This window comes from Sus scrofa, chromosome 12 (genome assembly GCF_000003025.6).
Source record: "Sus scrofa isolate TJ Tabasco breed Duroc chromosome 12, Sscrofa11.1, whole genome shotgun sequence".
Classification (NCBI taxonomy): Eukaryota; Metazoa; Chordata; class Mammalia; order Artiodactyla; family Suidae; genus Sus; species Sus scrofa.
In genome coordinates this window covers 11,602,848-11,623,036 of record NC_010454.4, presented here as the reverse complement: position 1 = coordinate 11,623,036, position 20,189 = coordinate 11,602,848, and the positions used below count along the sequence as shown (strand labels likewise).

Sequence of the window (20,189 nt, the reverse complement as noted above, 5' to 3'; positions counted from 1 at the left end):
CTGCTCTTCCCCAGGGGCTGCAGAGAACGTGAGGCTTTGTCAAGGACTTATTTAGAAAGGTGGTGGAAACTCCTTAAAAATCAGGATGGCAGTGGTGGGTGGAGATGGAAACACAGAACCTGCTTATCTGTTTCCCGTTGGGAAAGTAATAACTGTACCAAGGTTTCAGGGAGATTTTTGCCAAATGGGCTGATTTCCCGACACAAACCTCTTCCTTTCCATTTGAAATACGATCACTTCCTCCTCCTCCTCGGGAGCTGTGTCGCAACAGACCACTCCTTTTCCCTCTGGGGTTAACTGGGTCCCCAAGCCCATCCTGACCTCTGAGTCACAGCTCTGGCTCAGCAGCTAGGACCTACCCAGAGATAAGGGCTTTTGAGCTGGCGTGGATGGCACGAGGGGGACCAGAAGGCAAAGGGGGTGTGGGAACCAGGTGGACCTTGGTCCCTGTGAACAGAAATCAGACGGAAGAGGAACGTGACCCCCCCCCAAAGGCTCTACAGTCTGAATAATAATAAGGAAAATAGTTCACGCTCACCTATAGCACTTACACCGCGCCAAGCACGATTTAAGCACTTTGCAAATTTTTTCTTTTTACATGTGCACCCGCGGCATATGGAAGTTCTCAGGATAGGGGTCAAATCAGAGCTACACCTGAGGCCTACACCTCAGTCACAGCGAAACCACCTCTGAGGCACATCTGCGAGCTACACCACACCTTGCAGCAACACTGGATCTTAACCTACTGAGTGAGACCAGGGATCGAACCCGCAACCTCACAGAGACCATGTCGGGTCCTTAACTGCCTGAGCCACAGTGAGAATTCTGCACGTTGCAATTTTAACTCATTGAAACGCCTCACAGAAACTCCTTATAAATAAAGTATTATTGCTGCAACCTCTATTTTAAAGATGCGGGAGCCAGATAAAGGCAGCACAAAGCAACTGCCCAAGGTCGCCCTGCTAAGAAGTGGCAGAGTTGTGATTAAACCCAAGCCTGAAATCAGAATACGGGTGAAAGATTCTACCAATCATGTTTTAACCCTCTGACTATAAAAACACATTTTTTTTTTAGTATAAAAATTAAAAAAAAAAGGTCTACAGTGTATAAGGATGATTGGGCTATTTTAAAAGCTTTTGAGGCTTATGGACAGTTTCCTCTCCAGAAAGGCCACAGCAGGCTACCCCTCCAGAGCAGCGGGATGGAAGCAGTTCTGCTTGGCCCGTCCCGTCCCCGGGCCTCGGGCCTTGAAGGGCTGGGACTCTGAGAGCACCGCCCACTATGCTTCCAGCCCTCAAATCGCATCTCGGATTCGTTTCCTGGTCCCGATCTAAGACAGGAGGCCAAGTGAACGGGAAGGTTGAACCTCTGCCTTTGCAACCGAGTGTCCTGTGTAACGGAGCTTGTCTGAGCTCAGCGCTCATCCGAAGACGGGGTAGTCATTGCAGGGCCTCTCGGATGGGGTTGTTCGGAGGATTCAAGGAGATGGCGCCTCCTGCAGGCTTGGTGCTGAGCCAGAGGGTCAGCCGTGGTCCACGCCACCCACTCACCAGAGGCAAGGTCACAAGGGGGAAGGGTCTCCGGGAGCGGAGATCAGCCTGTTTAACTGGCTGATAAATGCTTGCGAGGAAGGGAAGGGGAGGGGGAGGGAGGGGAAGGGGGAGGGGAGGGGAAGGCAGGCTTCCGTCAATTCAGGGGTGTGTGTGTGTGTGTGTGTGTGTGTGTGTGTGTGTGTAATTTCTGAAATAGGGAGTCTAACTGGAGACTGGCCCAGGTCTGCTTTTCTCCCTGTCTGCACGCTCTAGGTATTTGATGTCGAAGTGACTGTGCAGAGATCAATAGTGTCTTTTCTCTCTGGAAGCAGCGGGTATAATTAGGCCAGGCAGGCTGGGGGCTGCACGGGTGTTTCTCCCTGGCATCTGGGAACCGTGAATGCTGCTTCCTTCTCCTCCTCTTCCATCTAGGCAGGCATCAAACATTAATGAATAAGAGTGGCTATTGATGGGTATCAAATAATCCATACGGAACATCAAAGAATAACCAGCCAGTGATCCTGGACCTACGGGGGACCCAGGGCTGTAGAGCCAGGCTCACTGCTCCGTATGTGACACCTGTAACCTCACTCTGCCCTCTTGGCACCCCTTAGGGTAGGCGTTACTACCTACTTTACAGAGCAGGAAACTGAGGCTGGAGGAAATGAGCCTCAGATCTCTCAATGCTTACAGAGCAGACTCAGGATTTAAACCCACAACTGCCTAACCACAGAGCCTCTGAGGTCCTCTTCTAGTCATTCAGTTACCAAACACTTATTCAGCACCTGTTAAGAGCAAGCACCATTTTGGACACTGGGGTGACACTGCCAAAGAAGCAAACTAGCATCCGTCCTGTTCGTTTCCCACAGCTGCCCTCACAAATGACCTTGAACATGGTGGCGGTACAGAAATTGATTTTTGGAGTCCTGGAGTCCACCAGTTGGAAATCACGGTGCCAGCAAGGCCGTGCTCCTTCTGCGGGGCTCCATGGGAGAATGAATGCTTTGCTTCTTCCAGCTCCAGGGGCTGCTGGCATTCCTTGGCTTGTGACCACATCCCTCCTGTCTCTGCCTTCTGGGTCACAGCGTCTCCTCCTTTTGTGTCTGTGTCTCATCTCACTCTGCTTTTCTTTTATAAGGACACCTGTCATAGGATTTAGGGCACACCCAGATAATCCAGCCTGACTGCCCACATCTCATGATTCAACTTCATTACAAAGAGATTCTGCAAAGAGATTTTTTTTTCCCCAGATAGGACAACTGGTGTCACGTTCTAAGGATCAGGGTGTGACTACATCCATTCCATTCCTTAAAAAGCTTTCAATCTAGGGAGGATATACGCTAAGCACATTGATCAATAAAAGAGTATTAAGTCATGTCAAGGGCTCTGGTGAAAATAAAGCAGAGCTGGTAAAGGAGGGACCCTTTTAGGTTGAGGGACAGGAAAGATTTCTCTGTATGGGCAGTTTTGCAAGTTGACCTGGAGGATAAGAAAGAGTCTGCTGATCATCTCTGGGGAGGGGGCAAGTGTCCTGGCCCATCTTCTTGTTTATTTATACCTTAATGAGTAAATACTTGGGAGTGAGGTAGGCACAGCGCCCCCTGCCAGGAAAGCGAGGAAGATGCACTTTTCATCCATGCAGATAAAGTGGTTTTACTGTCAACCAATTATATGAAGCCTAAACAGACCGCTAGCTCTGCCCCTGCCAGAAAGAAGGGCTGCAGATCAATTGCTATAAATCCAAGCTCATCATTTTCAGCCGACCTCCCCAGACCTCTCAGTGGATCTACAGCTAATAACAGAACGGAACGCCACCTCACTCAGGCATCTGGGGTGTACATTTTGCAACGAGTTTAACCCCGAGGGGCCATTGGTAAGTGCCAATGCTCAGATTAGCCACCCAAGGCTTGCTTTATTGATGGTCCTTTTCACCTAAGGTGGGCATCAGCTTATAATCTATTTTAGTACTTTTCCAGCCCAATATCTTGCAGTCACATACAGTTCTGATGTATTGATTAGCTGTCAGCTCACCTGTCATAGCAGATCCCAAAGCACTGTCTTGTGGAGAATCCAGCCTGCCCTCAGCCCTTCAGCTCCTCTCTGGACAGAGTCGGCAGCTTGGGTTCACTCACCTATCCCTTTGGACTCCCTGACCTTCATAAAGAGCCTTTGTTCCTACCTCAAGTTCAGTTAATTACCAGATCTATTTCTCTGTCCTGAATGACAACCTTGACAAGCCACCCTGCAGGCACTGCCAGGGGTTTTATCCTAAATGCACTGTCATTCCTCATGTATCCCAAGCTATAGCAGAGAGAAAAAAAAAGCTATTGTGTAAATGATAAAATACTCCTTTTATATAAATAAATCTTTTTTTTTTTTTTTTGCCTTTTGTCCTTTTTTAGGGCCACACATGCGGCATATGGAGGTTCCCAGGCTAGGGGTCTAATCGGAGCTGTAGCTGCCAGCCAACATCACAGCCACAGCAACGCCAGATCCGAGCCTTGTCTGTGACCTACACCACAGCTCAAGGCAATGCCAGATCCTCAACCCATTGAGTGAGCCCAGGGATCGAACCCGCAACCTCATGGTTCCTAGTTGGATTCGTTTCCACTGAGCCACGAAGGGAACGCCTAAATAAATCTTTTATGTTAATCTTTTATGGGAATGACAAAACAATCTTTCTATTAAAAAATAAAATGGCAACTGTATGGCCTTTGTATTTGTAAGGAGACTGTGGTGTAGTGGCTGCATGGAGCTTCCCCAAAAGATATGTCTGTGACCTAATCTCCAAAACCTGTGAATGTGACTTTATTCGGAAAAAGAGTGTGTGCAGAGGTAACTAGGGATCTGGAGACGAGATTGTCTTGGATTATCCAGGTGAGTCCTAAACCCAATGACATGTGTCCTTATAGGAGAGAGACACAGGGAGGGGAGCAGAAGACAGAGACACACAAAGACAAAAGAGGAGGTGACATGATTAAGGAGGCAGAGACTAGAGTGATGCAGCCATAAGCCAAGGGATGCTGACAGCCCTTACGAGTTGAAGAGGCACAGGATGCATTCTCCAGTGTAGCCTCTAGAGGGCGTGCTGCCCTCTGCCACACCTCGATTTCTGATTTCAGCCTCCAGCGCCCTGAAAGAATAAATTTTCGTTGCTTTGAGCCCCCAGCAGGGACTTTAAGCAGTGGCAATTTGTCACCGCAGCCCTAGGAAACAAACACAGTGACTGAATTCCCTTTTCAGAACCTGGTCAGGAAATGCCCAGAGATCTGATGGCTTAAAGACTATAGACTTCCAGCTTTCTAGAAGTGGGATGTCTCAGGCACCCAGCTGTTGCCCTGCAGCTCCTAAAAGGTTCTCTGACAAGGAGTCCAAGCCACTGAGGCAGAAAAGTCTGTGGTATAAAAGCCATCCTTGATGGAATACTTAATTTTCTGATAGCAAATAACACTAAAAGATCTCAGTTTCTCAGCATTATGATATAATCACAGAATGATTACGATTGTCGTAAGTGTGGAGCCTGGAGCCTGTTGCTTTTTTTTTTTTTTTTTTTTTTTTTTTTTTTGTCTTTTTGCCATTTCTAGGGCTGCTCCCACAGCATATGGAAGTTCCCAGGCTAAGGGTCTAATCAGAGCTGTAGCCGCCGGCCTACACCACAGCCACAGCAACTCGGGATCTGAGCCACGGCTGCGACCTACACCATAGCTCACGGCAACGCCAGATCCTTAACCCACTGAGCAAGGCCAGGGATCGAACCGGCAACCCCATGGTTCCTGGTTGGATTCGTTAACCACTGAGCCACGACAGGAACTCCCTCCCCTGTGTTGCTTTGAGGCCATGGAATATGGCACCCAGGGAGTTCTTGTCCATTTCAGTGGCATGTTATCTGAGAGGTCTGGCCTCTGAGGGTCTCATGACAAGCAGCACTTGTGGCTCCTGACAATTTTTTTCATCAGGGTTTGTACATGGAGTTCACTGGACAACTGAAGCCTCACCACTCTGGGGGGATGCCAGGGGCTGCTGCTTTATAATAAAATACAGACCGACTGGACGTCTTTCCATGGGAATATGCAGGTCAACCTCTTACTGGCAGTAAAGACCACACTTTTTCAGTAATGAACTAATTACAGACTGTTTAAGGGAGCTTCGGGAACTTGAAAGGACTCTGCATATCCATGGTGTTAACCATATGAACATTTACCACTAGGGTTCAGAGTGACCTGTTAGGAAACCAAAGCAGAGTCCATAGGGCCTAAAAGAGCTCTCTCCCCCCCCCCTCTTTTTTTTTTTTTTTTTTTTTTTTGGTCTTTTGTCCTTTTAGGGCCGCTTCCGCGGCATATGGAGGTTCCCAGGCTAGGGGTCTAATCAGAGCTGTAGCCGCCAGCCTACCCCAGAGCCACAGCAACACCAGATCCGAGCCATGTCTGCGACCTACACCATAGCTCATGGCAACGCCGGATCCTTAACCCACTGAGTGAGGCCAGGGATCGAACCTGCAACCTCAAGGTTCCCAGTCGGATTTGTTTCTGCTGCGCCATGATGGGAACTCTCTAATGCTCAACTGATCATAAGCACTGGCCAAGCCATGGAGGGGGGATAGTTCTCAGAGAGCAGAGACTGCTCTCATTAGTGATAACTGAGAACGGGGGCAAGGGGAGCAGGAAGCTTGGGTTTTAGACACATCAATTTTTGAGAAAAGAAGAAAAGAAGTCCACTCTATCACTGTATATAAATCAGTGGTTTTCAAGTATTTTTCCAATAGAAATCTTACACAGACTCCCCAGTGTATAAAATAGTTTATTGCTATAAAATCAAATCTACATGGTCAAATATGAAAAATTATTTTTAAAAGTTAATAAGAACAAGAGGGGTAATAGGATTATGAGATCGAGCACTTAAAATCAAGAGGATTAGAGGACAGGAATAGTCTTATTTCAGTACCCAATTAATTTCTGCGAATTAATTTGGAAGCAGAGTATAAACAGTCCTGATAAATACATAAGTAGTTGGGACAGGAAACAGTCTTTAGCAGCTCACCTTCCAATCTCAGGATACTCCTCGATGAAACAAAAATGGGAGGAGAAGCCATCTGTCTACACAAGTTATCACTGACATTAATCTCAATGTCCCACGAGCGCAAAACCCAACCAGGTGTCGGTTTTCTCATATGGCGTCAAAATCACCTCAAAGTATCTGCTTTCCGAATGTAATTCATCATTTGCAGAGCCTGGGAAACACCTCCAGGAACCGTGGACACTCATGACACCCACTTGAAGAATGCTTGTCCATAGTTTCACTGTGACGGACTTGGAAGAATCAGTCCTGGTTGAGGATGGGCGAGGCTTGGAAAACCGCTGCAGGAGTCTTCAGGGACCACAGACTCACCCTTTTCATTTCCAAAGGAAGAACATAAGTGAGCCTAAAGGAGGCACGTGCTTCCCTTGAGGGTGAACACACAGGTATCTTGGCTCTCAGTGGAGCTGACAGGAGAAAGAGACCGGAGCCCATTAATGGGCCCACATTGATTTCCTCTTTCCGCCTCCAGGAAGAGAGCATGGTCGATTTAAGAGAAAGCCCAAACAAATAAAGATTCCTATCCTCTTGCCAGAATTTTAATGGTTGGTGTAAAAGTTCTACCGATATTAAGACTGTTATGAATGAACTTGTTTTTAAAAAACCACAGTAGAACTCCAGAATAGGGACTACAGGAGTTAGACTGCAGCAGGCATAAATTGGGAAACTTTCTAGCATCACTCTGGTCACAGAAGCTCTTCTAGGTCACTTGAGGTCTGGGCACCCAGCCGGGTTTGGGGGAACTGCTCTTCCCAACAGGAGCCACGTAGCTTGAATGAAGAGTTCCACGGAGAGTTTCCAATGACTCCGCCCCGCCCCAGCATCAGTGATTGGTTGAGGCGTGGGCGTGGGCCTCGAAACTGGACCAGTCATAACCCTGTACAGTCTAGCTGTATTCCCAGACTTGACCAATCCGCATCTTTACGCAGAATCTTTCTTTTTGGGAAATCCGAGAAGCCCTTTTCTCCTTCTGGGCCCAGGGCTGTCGGGAAGGATTAAGACAGGCAGATAGACTAAGCATAAGGAGAGTAGAGACAGATGACTGGGTTCTGGTTCCTTGATTTTCTCCATTTCCTTTCCTGCTTGCGCTGATGGGAGTTGGGTTTCTGTCCCCTGAAATCAAAGTATCTGACCAAAGAGCATTGGCAACACTTTGCACACATAATGTACTCTTTCCTATGAAAATAAATATATGCACAGAATGCAAAGTATGCATCAAACTTAAGGGAAGTTGAACTCAGTAAGATCCAAAAAACAAAAAACTGCAATGAAGCAGTGGTTGATAAGCATCTTAATTTGATTATGAAATTGTGACCGGTCAATCTGACTTTCTCTAATATCTTTCAGTGCTCAGAGGAGCACAGAAGGCATAAAGAAGCAATGGCTGGTTGTGCAGAATTTTTAACTCAGCGTGAAAAGACAAGAGCCGAGCTGTGAGTGTCAGTACATACGCCTTCCCCGCAGGATTTGTAACTATTCAGCCACTGAAGAAAATGGATCAGAAATATAAAAATCCCATTTAAAACTGATGAAACCGAGACCCTGTGGGACACTTGCATTGGCCAGGAGAGACGGTCTGTCCCTTGGTACAGACTCCGTTTTGGGGAGCATCATCAAAACTATTTACCCACAACCTACAGAGCTTGACCCGGGTGTAGACAGTTGAAGGCAAGTTTTCTGAGATCTGAACTTGACTTCCCAGGGCTGAACAGCTCTGATTTTCTTCCGCCAGCAGAGCTCTTTTCTAACCCATCTGCCTTTTCCAAGTTTTCTAAAACCTTCTCTCTTCCCAGGCCACCTTGTTTTTATGGTCCAGTGTCTCAGCTCTTGTGCCCCTGTGCCAACCACTCCTTAAGTTTCTCTTTTACTCTCCATATTTTGCTGAATTTTATTACAGGCTCTTGGCGTCTTAGGAACCACAGCTTTCCACTGTTTTCTAGTCCCCGTTTCTATTCCACTTTGCAAAGTTATCTGTGTTACTAAGGAATCTAATAAAATAGGCCTTTTTCTGGTTCTTCACTCTGCTTCTTGCTCAAGCCAAATTACACTGGCTGTCTCCAGTTCTTGGCTTCCAAGGTCAGCCTCCAGGGATCGAAAGTCCTGGATGCTGGCATCTCCAAGGCACTCAAACTCAGTTCTGATTTCACATTTCAACCATAGGACATCCTGCCAAGTGACAGGCCATAAAAACCACTAAACCCTTTCTTCCCCCCATACTATGGCTTTCACTAGGCATATATGTGTGTGCCTGCCTAGAATAACAGGTACCCAGATGCTCTTTCTTCCTAGGAACTTCTGCTCCACTAACGCAGCAGCTGTTAAACTGGTATCCCCACTCAGCTTTGAGCCATGCAAAAGCCTGCTTCAGCAGGATCCACAGGCTCTCATCAGCCTCCAGTTTAATGAATAATCACAAGAAAAACACAGGTCAGCACCTACCCAGGGGTGGGCAGGGATTTGGCTAAGTCAGGCTCTCTCTGGGTTTCCTGCTTTTCTTTAATGCATGACTTCTTGGCTGCTCTTTCTCAGAAAGCTCAGGAAGCTGAGGAAATTCTCTCTTCTTGGCAAATGACACCTTCTCAACTTTTCTTCAGGGCTTTTTTATTTTTTTGGCAATTGATTTTATTTACACTACTGCGATAGAAAGAACATCCCAAATCCCAATTTCTGAAGGTCTCGGCGGGTTGGCTTTGCCTTAGACTTCTATGGGGGGGGGTATAAGTGGGGTGACTTTACAGTTTAGGTTGGTTCTGTTCAAGGCTTTCTTCCCCCCCCAGTAGGTAATAGGCCATTGACTAACAGCCCCCAAATCCTGATGTCATCAGTCCCCAATTATTTGTTCCTCAGATATGTGCTCTGGCTGTCCCCTCTGGGAAACTACAAAACCGGCGTATTTGTGTGACCATGTGCCAACTGAGGGCGCTTCATGCCGGGAGCAAGCAGCCATTCATGCTCACCTGAATCTCAGCTGCCGTGAAGCTGGACAGTGCACAGTCCTAACAACTAATGACACGGAGAGGAGACATCTGGTCAGGGAGGGACCGGAGTGGGTGGAGGTGGTGGACGGAGCCTTTTCAGAAGAGGAAAAGCAAGGACCCGTGGACATCCAAGGATGCGATGCACCACGGTGGAGCTGATGATTAGAGAGCTTGGATTCTAGGTTTGCTAGCTGCCTGCCTTCAGAAGACCAGTTATAACCACCTCCCATCCCATTTTCTCTATAATATGAAGCAAAAAGCAGTGCCGAATGTGTTTTCTATGCTGTGTAACAGACTACCACTAACCTAGTGGCTCTGAATAACACCCATCCAGGAGCTCCCGGAGCTAGAGGTCAAAAATCCAGCTTAGCACAGGCTTTGCAAGGTTGAAGTTATGTCGTTGGCCAGGTTTTGTTCTCGTCCGGAGGGTCTGAAGAAGAATCTGCTTCCATGCCTCATTCCTGTTGTCGGCAGAATTCACTTCCTTGGGGTTGTAGGACCGAGGTCCCTGTTTCCTGGTTGGCTTGTGGCCGGGGGCCCATCTCAGATCCGGAAGGTCACTCGCCTCTCCTGCCAGAAGGCCCCTTCCATCTTCAAGTTGGTGATGGTACCCCCAACCCTACCATACTTGGAGTGTCTGACTTCCTCTTCTTCAACCAGCTGGAGAAAACACTCTGCTTTTAAAGGGCTTGTGTGATTGGGACCTGCAAACGTGGATGACTCCCCTAGCCCAAGGTTAACCCATCTGGGACTTTAATTACGTCCGTCAAATCCCTTTAGGGCAGTACCTCGACCAGCATTGGATCGGATAATGAGGAGGTGTGTGTACATCCGGCCCTGGCCCCCAGGGGGTGCATCCTGGAATCCTGCACCTACATCCAGAGAAATTGTGAGGCTTGAGTTCGCAAGGGTTGTGTGGATCAGGCACAGACCAAGCATGCCATCAGGGAGGAAGATTTGCATGCAAAGAACTAGCCAGTTGAAGTCCCAGATGGATAAGCACTTGGTTGGGATGAAAGGAGGGTGTCAGGGGTTGGGAGCAATGGAACAGCTGATAAACATTGTCTGGATTTTGGCCCAGGGGCTTATTTGGATGTAACTGGAAACAGGACGTGTCCATCCTCCTGGGATGAACGCATGGGTATCCTCCCTGATTTAGGCCTTTGCTGCGGTCATGGCAGCAAGGACTGGGCTTTGGAATGAAGGCGAAGGAGTCTGTAAATGGCCTCTGGATTGGCCCTTTCAGAAACCATCTGCTTGGAGCTTTTAACTCTGAGAGGAGTGGAGAGGTTTCCTCCAGTTACAAGTCCTGGAATTTGGAAACCACTAAAATAATAGCTTTTCCCCAAACCAGCCAAGCAAGGCTCTAAATGGGAGAGAAGAGAAATGGAAGTCCAGATTCCCACTCCCTCGGCTGACCATTTACAGGTTGTGGTTGAGGTCCCTTTTCAGACCCAAGGAAGCCGTTTCCTTTCTTAGCCTGGCATCACTGGTGGAAGAATCAGACAATGGGCCAGGGTCCTGCTGACTCTGCGTGAAAGACAAATGGCCTGCATCCATGAGTAAGAACCTGGACTTTTATCCACTCTGCTAGTTGAACTGCCTGTTCCCAATAAATCTGTGCTCCAAATGATCTGGGGCCAGCTCGAGATAAGCAGGAAAGAGATAAAAAGGAGAGGGTGGGAATAAGGAGATTTTATCCTTCATTCCTCAGATGCCACAGTAGGAAGGAGCTTGTCCTCCAAAAATTTCAAGATTAGACCATTCTCTTGTTCAGCTGAATTCTTTTTCATCTCCTCTGGCTCTCTCTCCCCACTCCCCTCTATCTGTTTTGGCTTCTGGATCTTCTCAAAGCTTCTCCAGAAACACTGGAGCCAATTTACTCCTCTTAAACAACTGTCATTTTTGCAAAGCCGCACAGTCTCTTTGCTGTGATTTTCAAAGAGAGACTCAGGGCCAGGCTTTCTTCAGTGACGGCAAGTAGGCAGGAGGGGAGGGAAAGCCAGGAGCTTCTGATGGAGGGGAAAACACACACACACACACACACACACACACACACACACACACACACGTTTGAGAAATGCTGAATCGGTAATTACAGGAAAATATAACCTTCTTGGTACTTGAGGGAGAGGCCAGGAAAGAAAAGCAGAGGCTAAAGAACTTGCATCTGTGCTGTAGCTGCCGAAGTTTCTACACCAGGGAGGCATGACCCTGTTTGACCCTGACTGTGAGACCAGAGGGTTACAGAGGAACCAACCAAAGACATGTGGACAAACGGCCAGGCCACACTAACCAGCTCTGACATATCAAAGGACAGATGTCGTCTGGCTTGGGCAGCTTCTGGGCAGGGAAGGAACCCTGAACTCCGCCTCTTAGATGTAAGGGTAGCAGCAAAAGGGGAACCTGGGCTGCAGGTAAGCCCCGCCTTCCATCATTCCTTTGGAAAGAAAAGGCTTCCTCTGCGTGTTGGTTTAAGACCTGAAATAGGGAAGACCCGGCTCCCTGTGCCTGCTCCTCCTCACTATTCAAGACGGGTGCCAAATGTGTCACCACGCCCGATGGAGGCTGGCGTTGGACCGCTCACTGTAATCAGTGGCTGACCCGACAGAAACACTTTCCCTGATTGCATTTTTAACTTGGACTGTGCCACACTTAGTTACATCTTGAGGGGGAAAGAGAGGGAAAGAAGAACAGCTGGTGAAGAGGTTTGCAGACAGCTGGAGTTGTCAGCACGAGGAGTGCCCATCCCATCCACATGTGTGTTTTGCATCGTGTGTGTGTGCGCGCGCGCGTGTGTGTGTGTGTTTAGGGCCGCACCTGCGGCATATGGAGGTTTCCAGGCTAGGGGTCGAGTCAGAGCTGCAGCTGCCGGATTACACCACATCCACAGCAATGCCAGATCCCTGCTGCATTGGTGACCTACACCACAGCTCACGGCAACCCCAGATCCTTAACCCGCTGAGTGAGGCCAGGGATCGAACCTGCGTCCTCATGGCTACCAGTCAGATTCGTTTCTGCTGAGCCATGACCAGAACTCCCTTTTGCATCATTTTGACTTAACTAAATATTGACATCCTATTAACAAATATTGATCGAGAACCTGAAACATTCAAAACAGTGCAGAAACTCCGTCTTCCACTGAAATCAAAAAGGAACGCACCAAGGGGGAAAAGACGGGCCATGTCCTATCTCTGACTGGTAATGAGCTCAAGTTATAAAAAGACACTTTCTGATTTCATACTATTACTTAATCACTCACTCAGACTAATGGGCTTCTCTGGGCAAGTGGTGAGGAACGCTGATTCGGCGATTTTATTACCTGCACTTCTGGGGTGGCAGATGGTTTGCGGATACAATGATCTGGGGTAGCAGTTAATGTTAGGTAATGACTGGCATGAGGGCATCCACGTATGTCTTATAAATCCCTGGTTTTTAAATATTGGCTGGGTTGTGGCTACAAACCAGGCAGGGGGAAGGGCTTGTCTGTGCAAGAGATAAACACTTTGCAAGGTCATTCCCTGTTTTTCCCTTTGCTGTTTGTTCTAACTGTCTGCACTAAAACCTGGAAGCTTCCTTAGCCCTGCGCACTGTGGCAGGTGCGCTTCCATGTCCTCACGGCGTCAGGGCATCGTAATGGGCAACGATCTCTCACACCGAAACTCTGAGTGTGATTCAAAATTGCCCTGGCTAATCAGTCTTCCATGTTCTATTTTTAACCCTGCTGTAAGTAACCCACATACATGTATTAACAGCCTTGCCTTGAGGTTTACAATGCAGTTTGGGTGAAGATGGGGTGTTCACTGCCTCTGGGGTCCAGGGTCAACACTCACAAGTACAGCGCCCCCTCCCGGGAAAGCTGACCAAAACTCGAGATCTCAAGTATGAAAGGGAAGTGAGGAGTAAATATGACAACTGTCACAGTCAACTGATCACACGAAACTGCTCTGTTATATCCGAATTCAGCAAGGTCGCCAGCCCTCAATCCTGTGAAACGACCAAGACCGTTCCTGGTTGGCACATGTATTTTTCTGACATATAATGGTGTAGAAATCAAGCTCCAAATCAATAGCAGGACAGATGGGTGAGAACGATTTTTGCTTTTCTGCCAACATATTCTCTTCGGCTTTCCTTCAGGACAAAAGTCACACAGGGAAGTTTAAGGCCACAGAAATGGGAATACGTGAGCCACTTTCCCCATAGTCCCTCTGCAAATCCTCGACAGATGTGTCGATAATTTTCCAAGAGCAAAATTTCCTAGTTCACTGATGCAGACTCCCACGGCATTGATGAAATAAAGGTAATATTGAAAATGACAGTGTCTGCGAAGCAATCTCACACTGCCTTTTTATTGCATCCAATTAGCAATGGAATCAAGAACCACTTTCTTTCTAATATAAAATCATCAGCCAAAGAGTTGCAATTAAAATGCACCACAGCCCATAACTCTCAATTCCTTCTCTTTTTACTTTCTGAAGGCCCCCTCCACCCCCCCATTCCCAGTCATTCTCAGCACTACAGAAGAAGGAGCAAACAGTTAAATTTCCAGAGATGTTTGGTCTACCCATCCTCGGAAGGGACTATACAACCAGCCCATGACACCTCATTTTGAAATCTCTCCTATTAAGAAAAGTGGTGGGTGCGGTCCAGAAGTGGTCTCTGGATCTGAATGATCTTCAGAGGAGTCTGTCCTTCAAAACCATCTTTTTTTTTTTTTTTTTTTTTGCTATTTCTTGGGCCGCTCCCGCGGCATATGGAGGTTCCCAGGCTAGGGGTCTAGTCGGAGCTGTAGCCACCGGCCTAGGCCAGAGCCACAGCAACGCGTGATCCGAGCCGCGTCTGCAACCTACACCACAGCTCACGGCAACGCCGGATCGTTAACCCACTGAGCAAGGGCAGGGACCGAACCCTCAACCTCATGGTTCCTCGTCGGATTCGTTAACCACTGCGCCACGATGGGAACTCCCTTCAAAACCATCTTAACTCAAATATCAAGGCCTTCGGTCATTAGCTGGGGACCCTCCCTACTGACCATTCCACCCCCTCCGACACTCTCCCTTCTCCCCCCTTTTATAAAAAACATCCTTCTTAATCTTATCCTGAGTATGTGTTTGGCCTCTTCCCCCCCCCCCCCCTCTAGATTTTGCCTGGGGTTTAGAAAATTCCCAGGCAGCATTTTTTTTACCTCCTTTGTGAAAGCATCACACCTCAAATCCACATCAGCCCAAATCGCTGCTATAATAAAAACGGCCTTCAGGTTATAACACTGACCAGAAAAGGACAAGGCACGTTTTAAATATAGAACAGAGACTGGCAACCATGGCAGGAAACTGACGGGTTTACTCTCTGCCCGGGGCTGACCTCTTGCGATCTCTGACCCCGGGCAGAGGAATAAGCAAAGGGAAAAAGCTGGGTTTCAGGGAGTATAGCCTTGGTTTCTGGAAGGTACCCAGGTCTAGAGGTAAGTCCTGAATTCGAACCAGCTGTGACGCTGCTCTGTTTGGGAACCTCATTCTGGAAAACCAGAAGCGAGCGGCGGCTTTCCACATCAGGACAAGGAGAAAGAGGGGGGCGGTGGAAATAGCCCGGAGAACAGAAGTGGGGAAAAGAGAGAGCTCAGGGGGAGGGGCTGAGAGCATGTCTTCGCTGCGCTGCTGCCTAGAAAGTTTTTCTGGCGACCTGTGCTGGGGCTGAACTCTAGGGTCCGCAGCCACGGATGGGGGCCGGGTGCGGAGCACTCTCAGAACCCAGTGCGGGAGCTGGAGGGCTGGGGAAGCGCCGCGGGGCCGGGGCCGGGGCGGCGGGCGGGGTCCTCACCTGTTCCAGCGGGCCACCTTCCTCCGGTAATACCGCAGCGCCTCCTGGCTGGCCAGGAGCGAGTCCTCGGGGCCGAGGAGCGGCGGCTCCTCGGGCACGTTGTACAGCGGGTGGGCGAAGAGGGCCCGCAGCTTGGAGCGGGGGACGCTGCGGCCGCCGCGGTCCTGCTCAGTCCGGGGCCGGGCCCGGGAAAAGTTGTGCGCCGCGGGGCGGGGGGCCGAGGGGGCCGCGGCGGGGGCCGGGGCCGGGGAGGCGGCGCGGCCGGCGCACGGGCAGCCGGGCGGGCGCTCCCTGGGCCGCAGCTGGCGCTGCACCTGGGGCCAGAGGTGGAAGTAGAGGTCGGCGGAGAGCAGCGCGCCCAGCAGCAGCAGGGTCAGCAGGCGGTCCCGGCGCAGTCCGGGCATGGCCCCGCCGGGGCGCGCGGGAGTCTCCGAGGACCCGGGAGGCGCTGGGGTCCCGCGGGCCGGCCGCGGTTTCCCCGGGCGGGGGAGCCTCCCGGAGAGGGGTGTCGCCCTTGAACTTGGGGACCCCGCGCAGAGCGCGCGGGCGTCCCTTTTCCGCGCGGAGTGGCCACCCGGGGACGGTGTCTCCCCGGCCGCTGTTTCTCGCACCTTCTCTCCCCAGCGGTGGATTGCCCCGGAGCCCGCGGCAGGTGGAGGATCGCGGGCGCGGATGCCGGCTGCACCCCGCGGGCGGCAGGGCGAGGGGACAGGCGGCCGGAGCGCCGGGAGCGGGCGGCGGCGCTCGCCTCCTGGAGGAGCAGAGCTGCTGCGGAGCCTGGGGCGTCTCTTTGGAGGATGCTGTGGCTCCGCGGCTGCGGCGACTGTTCCCGCGGCTCCTCCTGCGGGCGGCGGGGACGCCCGTGCCCCCGGCTCCTCGAGGCGAGCTGGCGTGCGCGCCCGACTCCTAGAGGCAGGGGTGACGCCGGGCCTCCCCCGCCCGGCCGGGCGCCCGCACCTCCGCCCACTCTCCGCTGGCACCTGCCTCTGGCGCGGCCGGCCTGCCAACTCCGATCCCTCTTCCGGCTCTGCCCTTCCACCTTGTCGCCCAACCCGCTGCTCGCGCCCTTCCCCCCTCGCCCCAGGCCTCCCGCTGGCCCCGCTCAGGGTTCAGGCCAGACACCTTGGGAGACTCCAAGGGTGTGTGTGAGTGTGATACCTCTGATTTCACGTTTGTTTTTTTTTTTCCCTGGGGTGGGGTGGAGGGGGAAAGACAACTCCCTGAAAGCCTTTCTCCTGCAGGATTTGCCAGATGTTTGTGTGTGTGTGTGTGTGTGTTTGCATCTTCCCACACAGCACCTCTTAAACCCCTAAGGACTGCATGTCCTGTGCTTGGCACCTAGTAGGCGCTCAGCAAACACCCACTTAGCCAATGAAAAAGTTTGACCTTTAAAAAGAAGGCACCCGTTTTACCTAGAATCTTGGTGACTTCCTGTTTGGATGGGGTTTGGTCCCCACTGTGCTGACCTTCTCCCAAAGAAGAACTTTTTCTCCCAGTGAAGGAGGGAGGGGCCTTCCAATGACCCCACGCTGAACTGTTGCATTTAGCTCGGTGTGAAAGTGGTCCACCCAAATGAATCACTGAAGGACATGTGCTCGGCTCTCTCCAGATTTCCCGTGAGGTAATTCCTACTCCCCCACCCTCTTCCTTTTGAGGGAGAGGCAGCCCTGAGCTCCTGGCCCCTCTGTTTAATGACCTGGTGGATGGAGAATTGCTAATCTGACGGAGCAGGCAGCTTGAGCCTCTAGGTGTTGAGGAAAAAGCATCTTTGCCATGAGCTGCCTGCCCAGGTAGCAAAGCTTCCTGTGTTCATGAAGCTTGCTCGCTAACTACCTTTCTTCTGCTGCTGGAATCTAGAACCCTCACACACACTCTGACTTGTGGCTTCCGACCAGAGTTCTTCCCACTGTGGTCCAGTGGGAGATTCTTGTGGCCTCTGCCATCCTGGTCGTCTGGAAATGAAGATAATAATAGAACCAACCATATAGGGCTATTGCGTGGCTTAAGTGACTTAAAGTATTTAACTTGCTTCGAACTGCCCCCAGCACATTGTAAGTAAGTGTGAGATAAGTGTTGGCTAGAAATAGGATTACTTCTTGGTTCCTGTTGTACACTGGGGTCGGTTAGAGACCGCGTGTGAGTGGGACAAGTGTAGAAAATTATGATAAAGGAAGATACCAAAAGGGGGACCATTGTCAGCAACACAACATAGTGACCTGAATGCCTGGTCCAGGCGGGGAGTCAAGATAATACTAATGCCAGCTGCTTCACTCTGCTGGGGAGGCTGGTGGGGTTTTTAGGGTTTCTTGAACCACCTTCTTTTTGTCTGAAATGAAATTCTAAGTGGTCTCCAGTTTCTAAGAAACACTGCAGCTTTGGACGTGTCTAAGTAGGTGTGGTGGCCCGTAGATGAAGAAGCCAGACGTCAGTGTTGTATCTGCAGCAACTGTGAGGCACGCCGGTGTACATTTCTGGGCTGGCAAAGGATGCCATCATGAGTCTTATGACTTCAACTCTGCCCCCCCGCCCCATGGGGGCCCTGCTCTCTCACCAGACTCTTGTCTGAACTCAATTCAGGAAACAATATTCCTAATTCAAGTAGAGCTTATCTCAACACGCTTTCCCTGCCCTCTAAAGGTCAAGGGCAAAACTGCATGTGGAAGTCAGATATTACATATGAATTAGGTTGGGATGGGAGGGCGGAAATGCTAGAGGCCAGTCAGATGTCACTGTCCTCAAGGTTTGTCTGCCTCTCTCCTCCCCCCTCCCAGAAGTGAGCCTTTCCCTTCTGCTCCTGCCCCGACTCCCTGTGCCTTGGCCCCTGGCATCCTCACCAGCCTCATCTACATCCCCTCAAGTCACCCATATTATCACTAACTGCTCTTTACCAGGACCCATCGTCCTGTTTCAAGCCTCCCCTTGCAAAGTCGTCTCTCTTTCCACTTCTACTGCTCTTGAACGTATCTAGGGGCGCATCATTTCTTGCTTGATTTCTTGCAATTAGGCTCCTAGACGTCCTCTCTGCTTCCAGTGTGGCCCCGTTTCAGTGCCCATCCTGTGTTCTGGTGTAATTAAAACTCTTGCCAGAGTGACCTTTCCAGCATACAGAAAGCTGTGTGTTGAAAATCACTCCATAGCTTCTCGTGTGGCCTCTGGATTCAGCCATTCACTGTGACGCAACTCTTTACTGTTTGGCTTCTGTCTTCTTTATATGACTCCCATTCTTCACTGCGTGATACTTCCTGAAGTCCCCCAGGTGCTTCCTGCTTTCACAGACATGCCTTTAATCAAAAGCTCCTTTTCATTTCCCCACCTGGAGAATGTCCATGGTCTGCCCAAACTCTGGCCACTTGTCTTATTTTCTCCAATGCTGGGCTTAATGCCTATGAAGACCGTACATGTGTGTTTGCACATATCCTGACAGCTGTTTGCATGCATTTCTATTCAAGCCTCCTTCACGATGTGTGTAGTTGCTTATGCGTGTTATGGGTTGAATCCCCCCCCCCCATTTATATGTTTAAATCCTAACTCTGAATACCTCAGAGTGACTTTATTTGGAAATAGGGGCATGGCAGATGTTATTAGTTAAGATGAGGTCATACCAGAGCAGCGTGGGCCCTTAATTCGGTATGACTGGTATCCTTATAAAAAGGGGACATTTGGACGCAGGGATGTGCACAGAAGGAGAATTCCATGTGAACATGAAGGCAGAGGTTGGGGTGCTATTTCTATATGCCAGAGAATTCCAAGGATTGTTAGCAAACCACCAGAAATTAGGTAGGAGGCACGGAACAGATTTTCCGTCATATCCCTCAGAGGAAACCAACCCTGCTGACACCTTGATCTTAGACTCTGGCCTCCAGGACCATGAGTTGGTACATTTAAGCCACCCAGCTTGTGGTGCTTTGTTACAGCAACCCTTGCAACCTAATCCAGTGTGCATGTGTGCCTTCCTTACCAGAGCCTAACCTCTTAAAGTGCAGAAGGAAAGTGTTACTTACCTGTGTCCCGGGAGCTCTGAGGACAGGGCCTGTCACTAGGGAAATGCGCAAGAAAATTTTGCTGAGTGAATGAAGGGAAATCAGCGAAGGCAGGGATCAGAGGCTCCCTCTGTAACTGTAGCATCTCACATAGCGCCTGACACACTGTAAGGGCTTCACTGTTGGATGGAAGAAAATAATAGTTTGGGGCCCTGTAGGAGACACAGAAGAAATTTAAAATACAGTTCCTCCCTTCAAGCATCCTTTATGACTATTAGAGAAACCAGATCTGCCTGGACCCATGAGAAATGAAGACAGAGTACACTGAGCAGATGAGAGAATCTGTGCATGGCAGGTATTGAGAGGAACAGACTCGAAGGGCACGTGTGTTTCTTTTCAGTCTAGCTAAATATCAAACCTTCTTCTTCCAGGAATTAAATCATGAAAACAGCAGAGTCAATATTTAAACACAAGAGCTCTTCAATCTGTGAAGGTTATACTTATTTTTATCATGCCCCGTTCCTGTTACTTAAAACACGACTCATTGTTTCTTGTTTGTGCAATTGGTTTTCCACCCTAGATGCTAACTCCATGAGTCCAAGGCCAACATGTGTCCCCCTGCCTTTTCCTCCTTGCCTAGAAGCTGAAATTAACACATTCCTATAGGATAAATGATGTTTGGATGTGCAGGGGGAGTCCATGTGTGCTAATGTATAGGGGAAGTGGTTTGAAAAAAAGCATTTAGGGAGTTCCTGTTGTGGCGCAGTGCAAACGAATCTGACTAGTAACCATGAGGATGTGGGTTTGAT

The 20,189-nt window shown here is 49.7% G+C and overlaps 1 protein-coding gene and 1 long non-coding RNA gene across 5 annotated transcripts in view; one reads left to right on the top strand and one right to left on the bottom strand.

Annotated features, from left to right (window-relative positions):
* The window catches only part of FAM20A (FAM20A, golgi associated secretory pathway pseudokinase), a 56,618-nt gene extending 40,050 nt beyond the window's left edge, over positions 1-16,568 (bottom strand). Inside the window, exon 1 of one of the 3 annotated variants that reach the window (XM_021066715.1) lies at positions 15,401-16,568. In XM_021066715.1, coding sequence (XP_020922374.1) covers positions 15,401-15,804 — 404 coding nt within the window. In that variant the 5' untranslated portion in view covers positions 15,805-16,568. Of the gene's footprint in view, positions 1-14,768; positions 14,846-15,400 lie in introns of those variants that run through there. The other 2 variants (XM_021066714.1, XM_021066716.1) reach the window with 2 other exon arrangements.
* The window catches only part of LOC110255981, a 71,902-nt gene continuing 66,654 nt past the window's right edge, over positions 14,942-20,189 (top strand). For both annotated transcript variants that reach the window (XR_002337052.1, XR_002337051.1), the window contains exon 1: positions 14,942-15,044. This is a non-coding gene — a long non-coding RNA (uncharacterized LOC110255981). The remainder of the gene's footprint in view (positions 15,045-20,189) is intronic.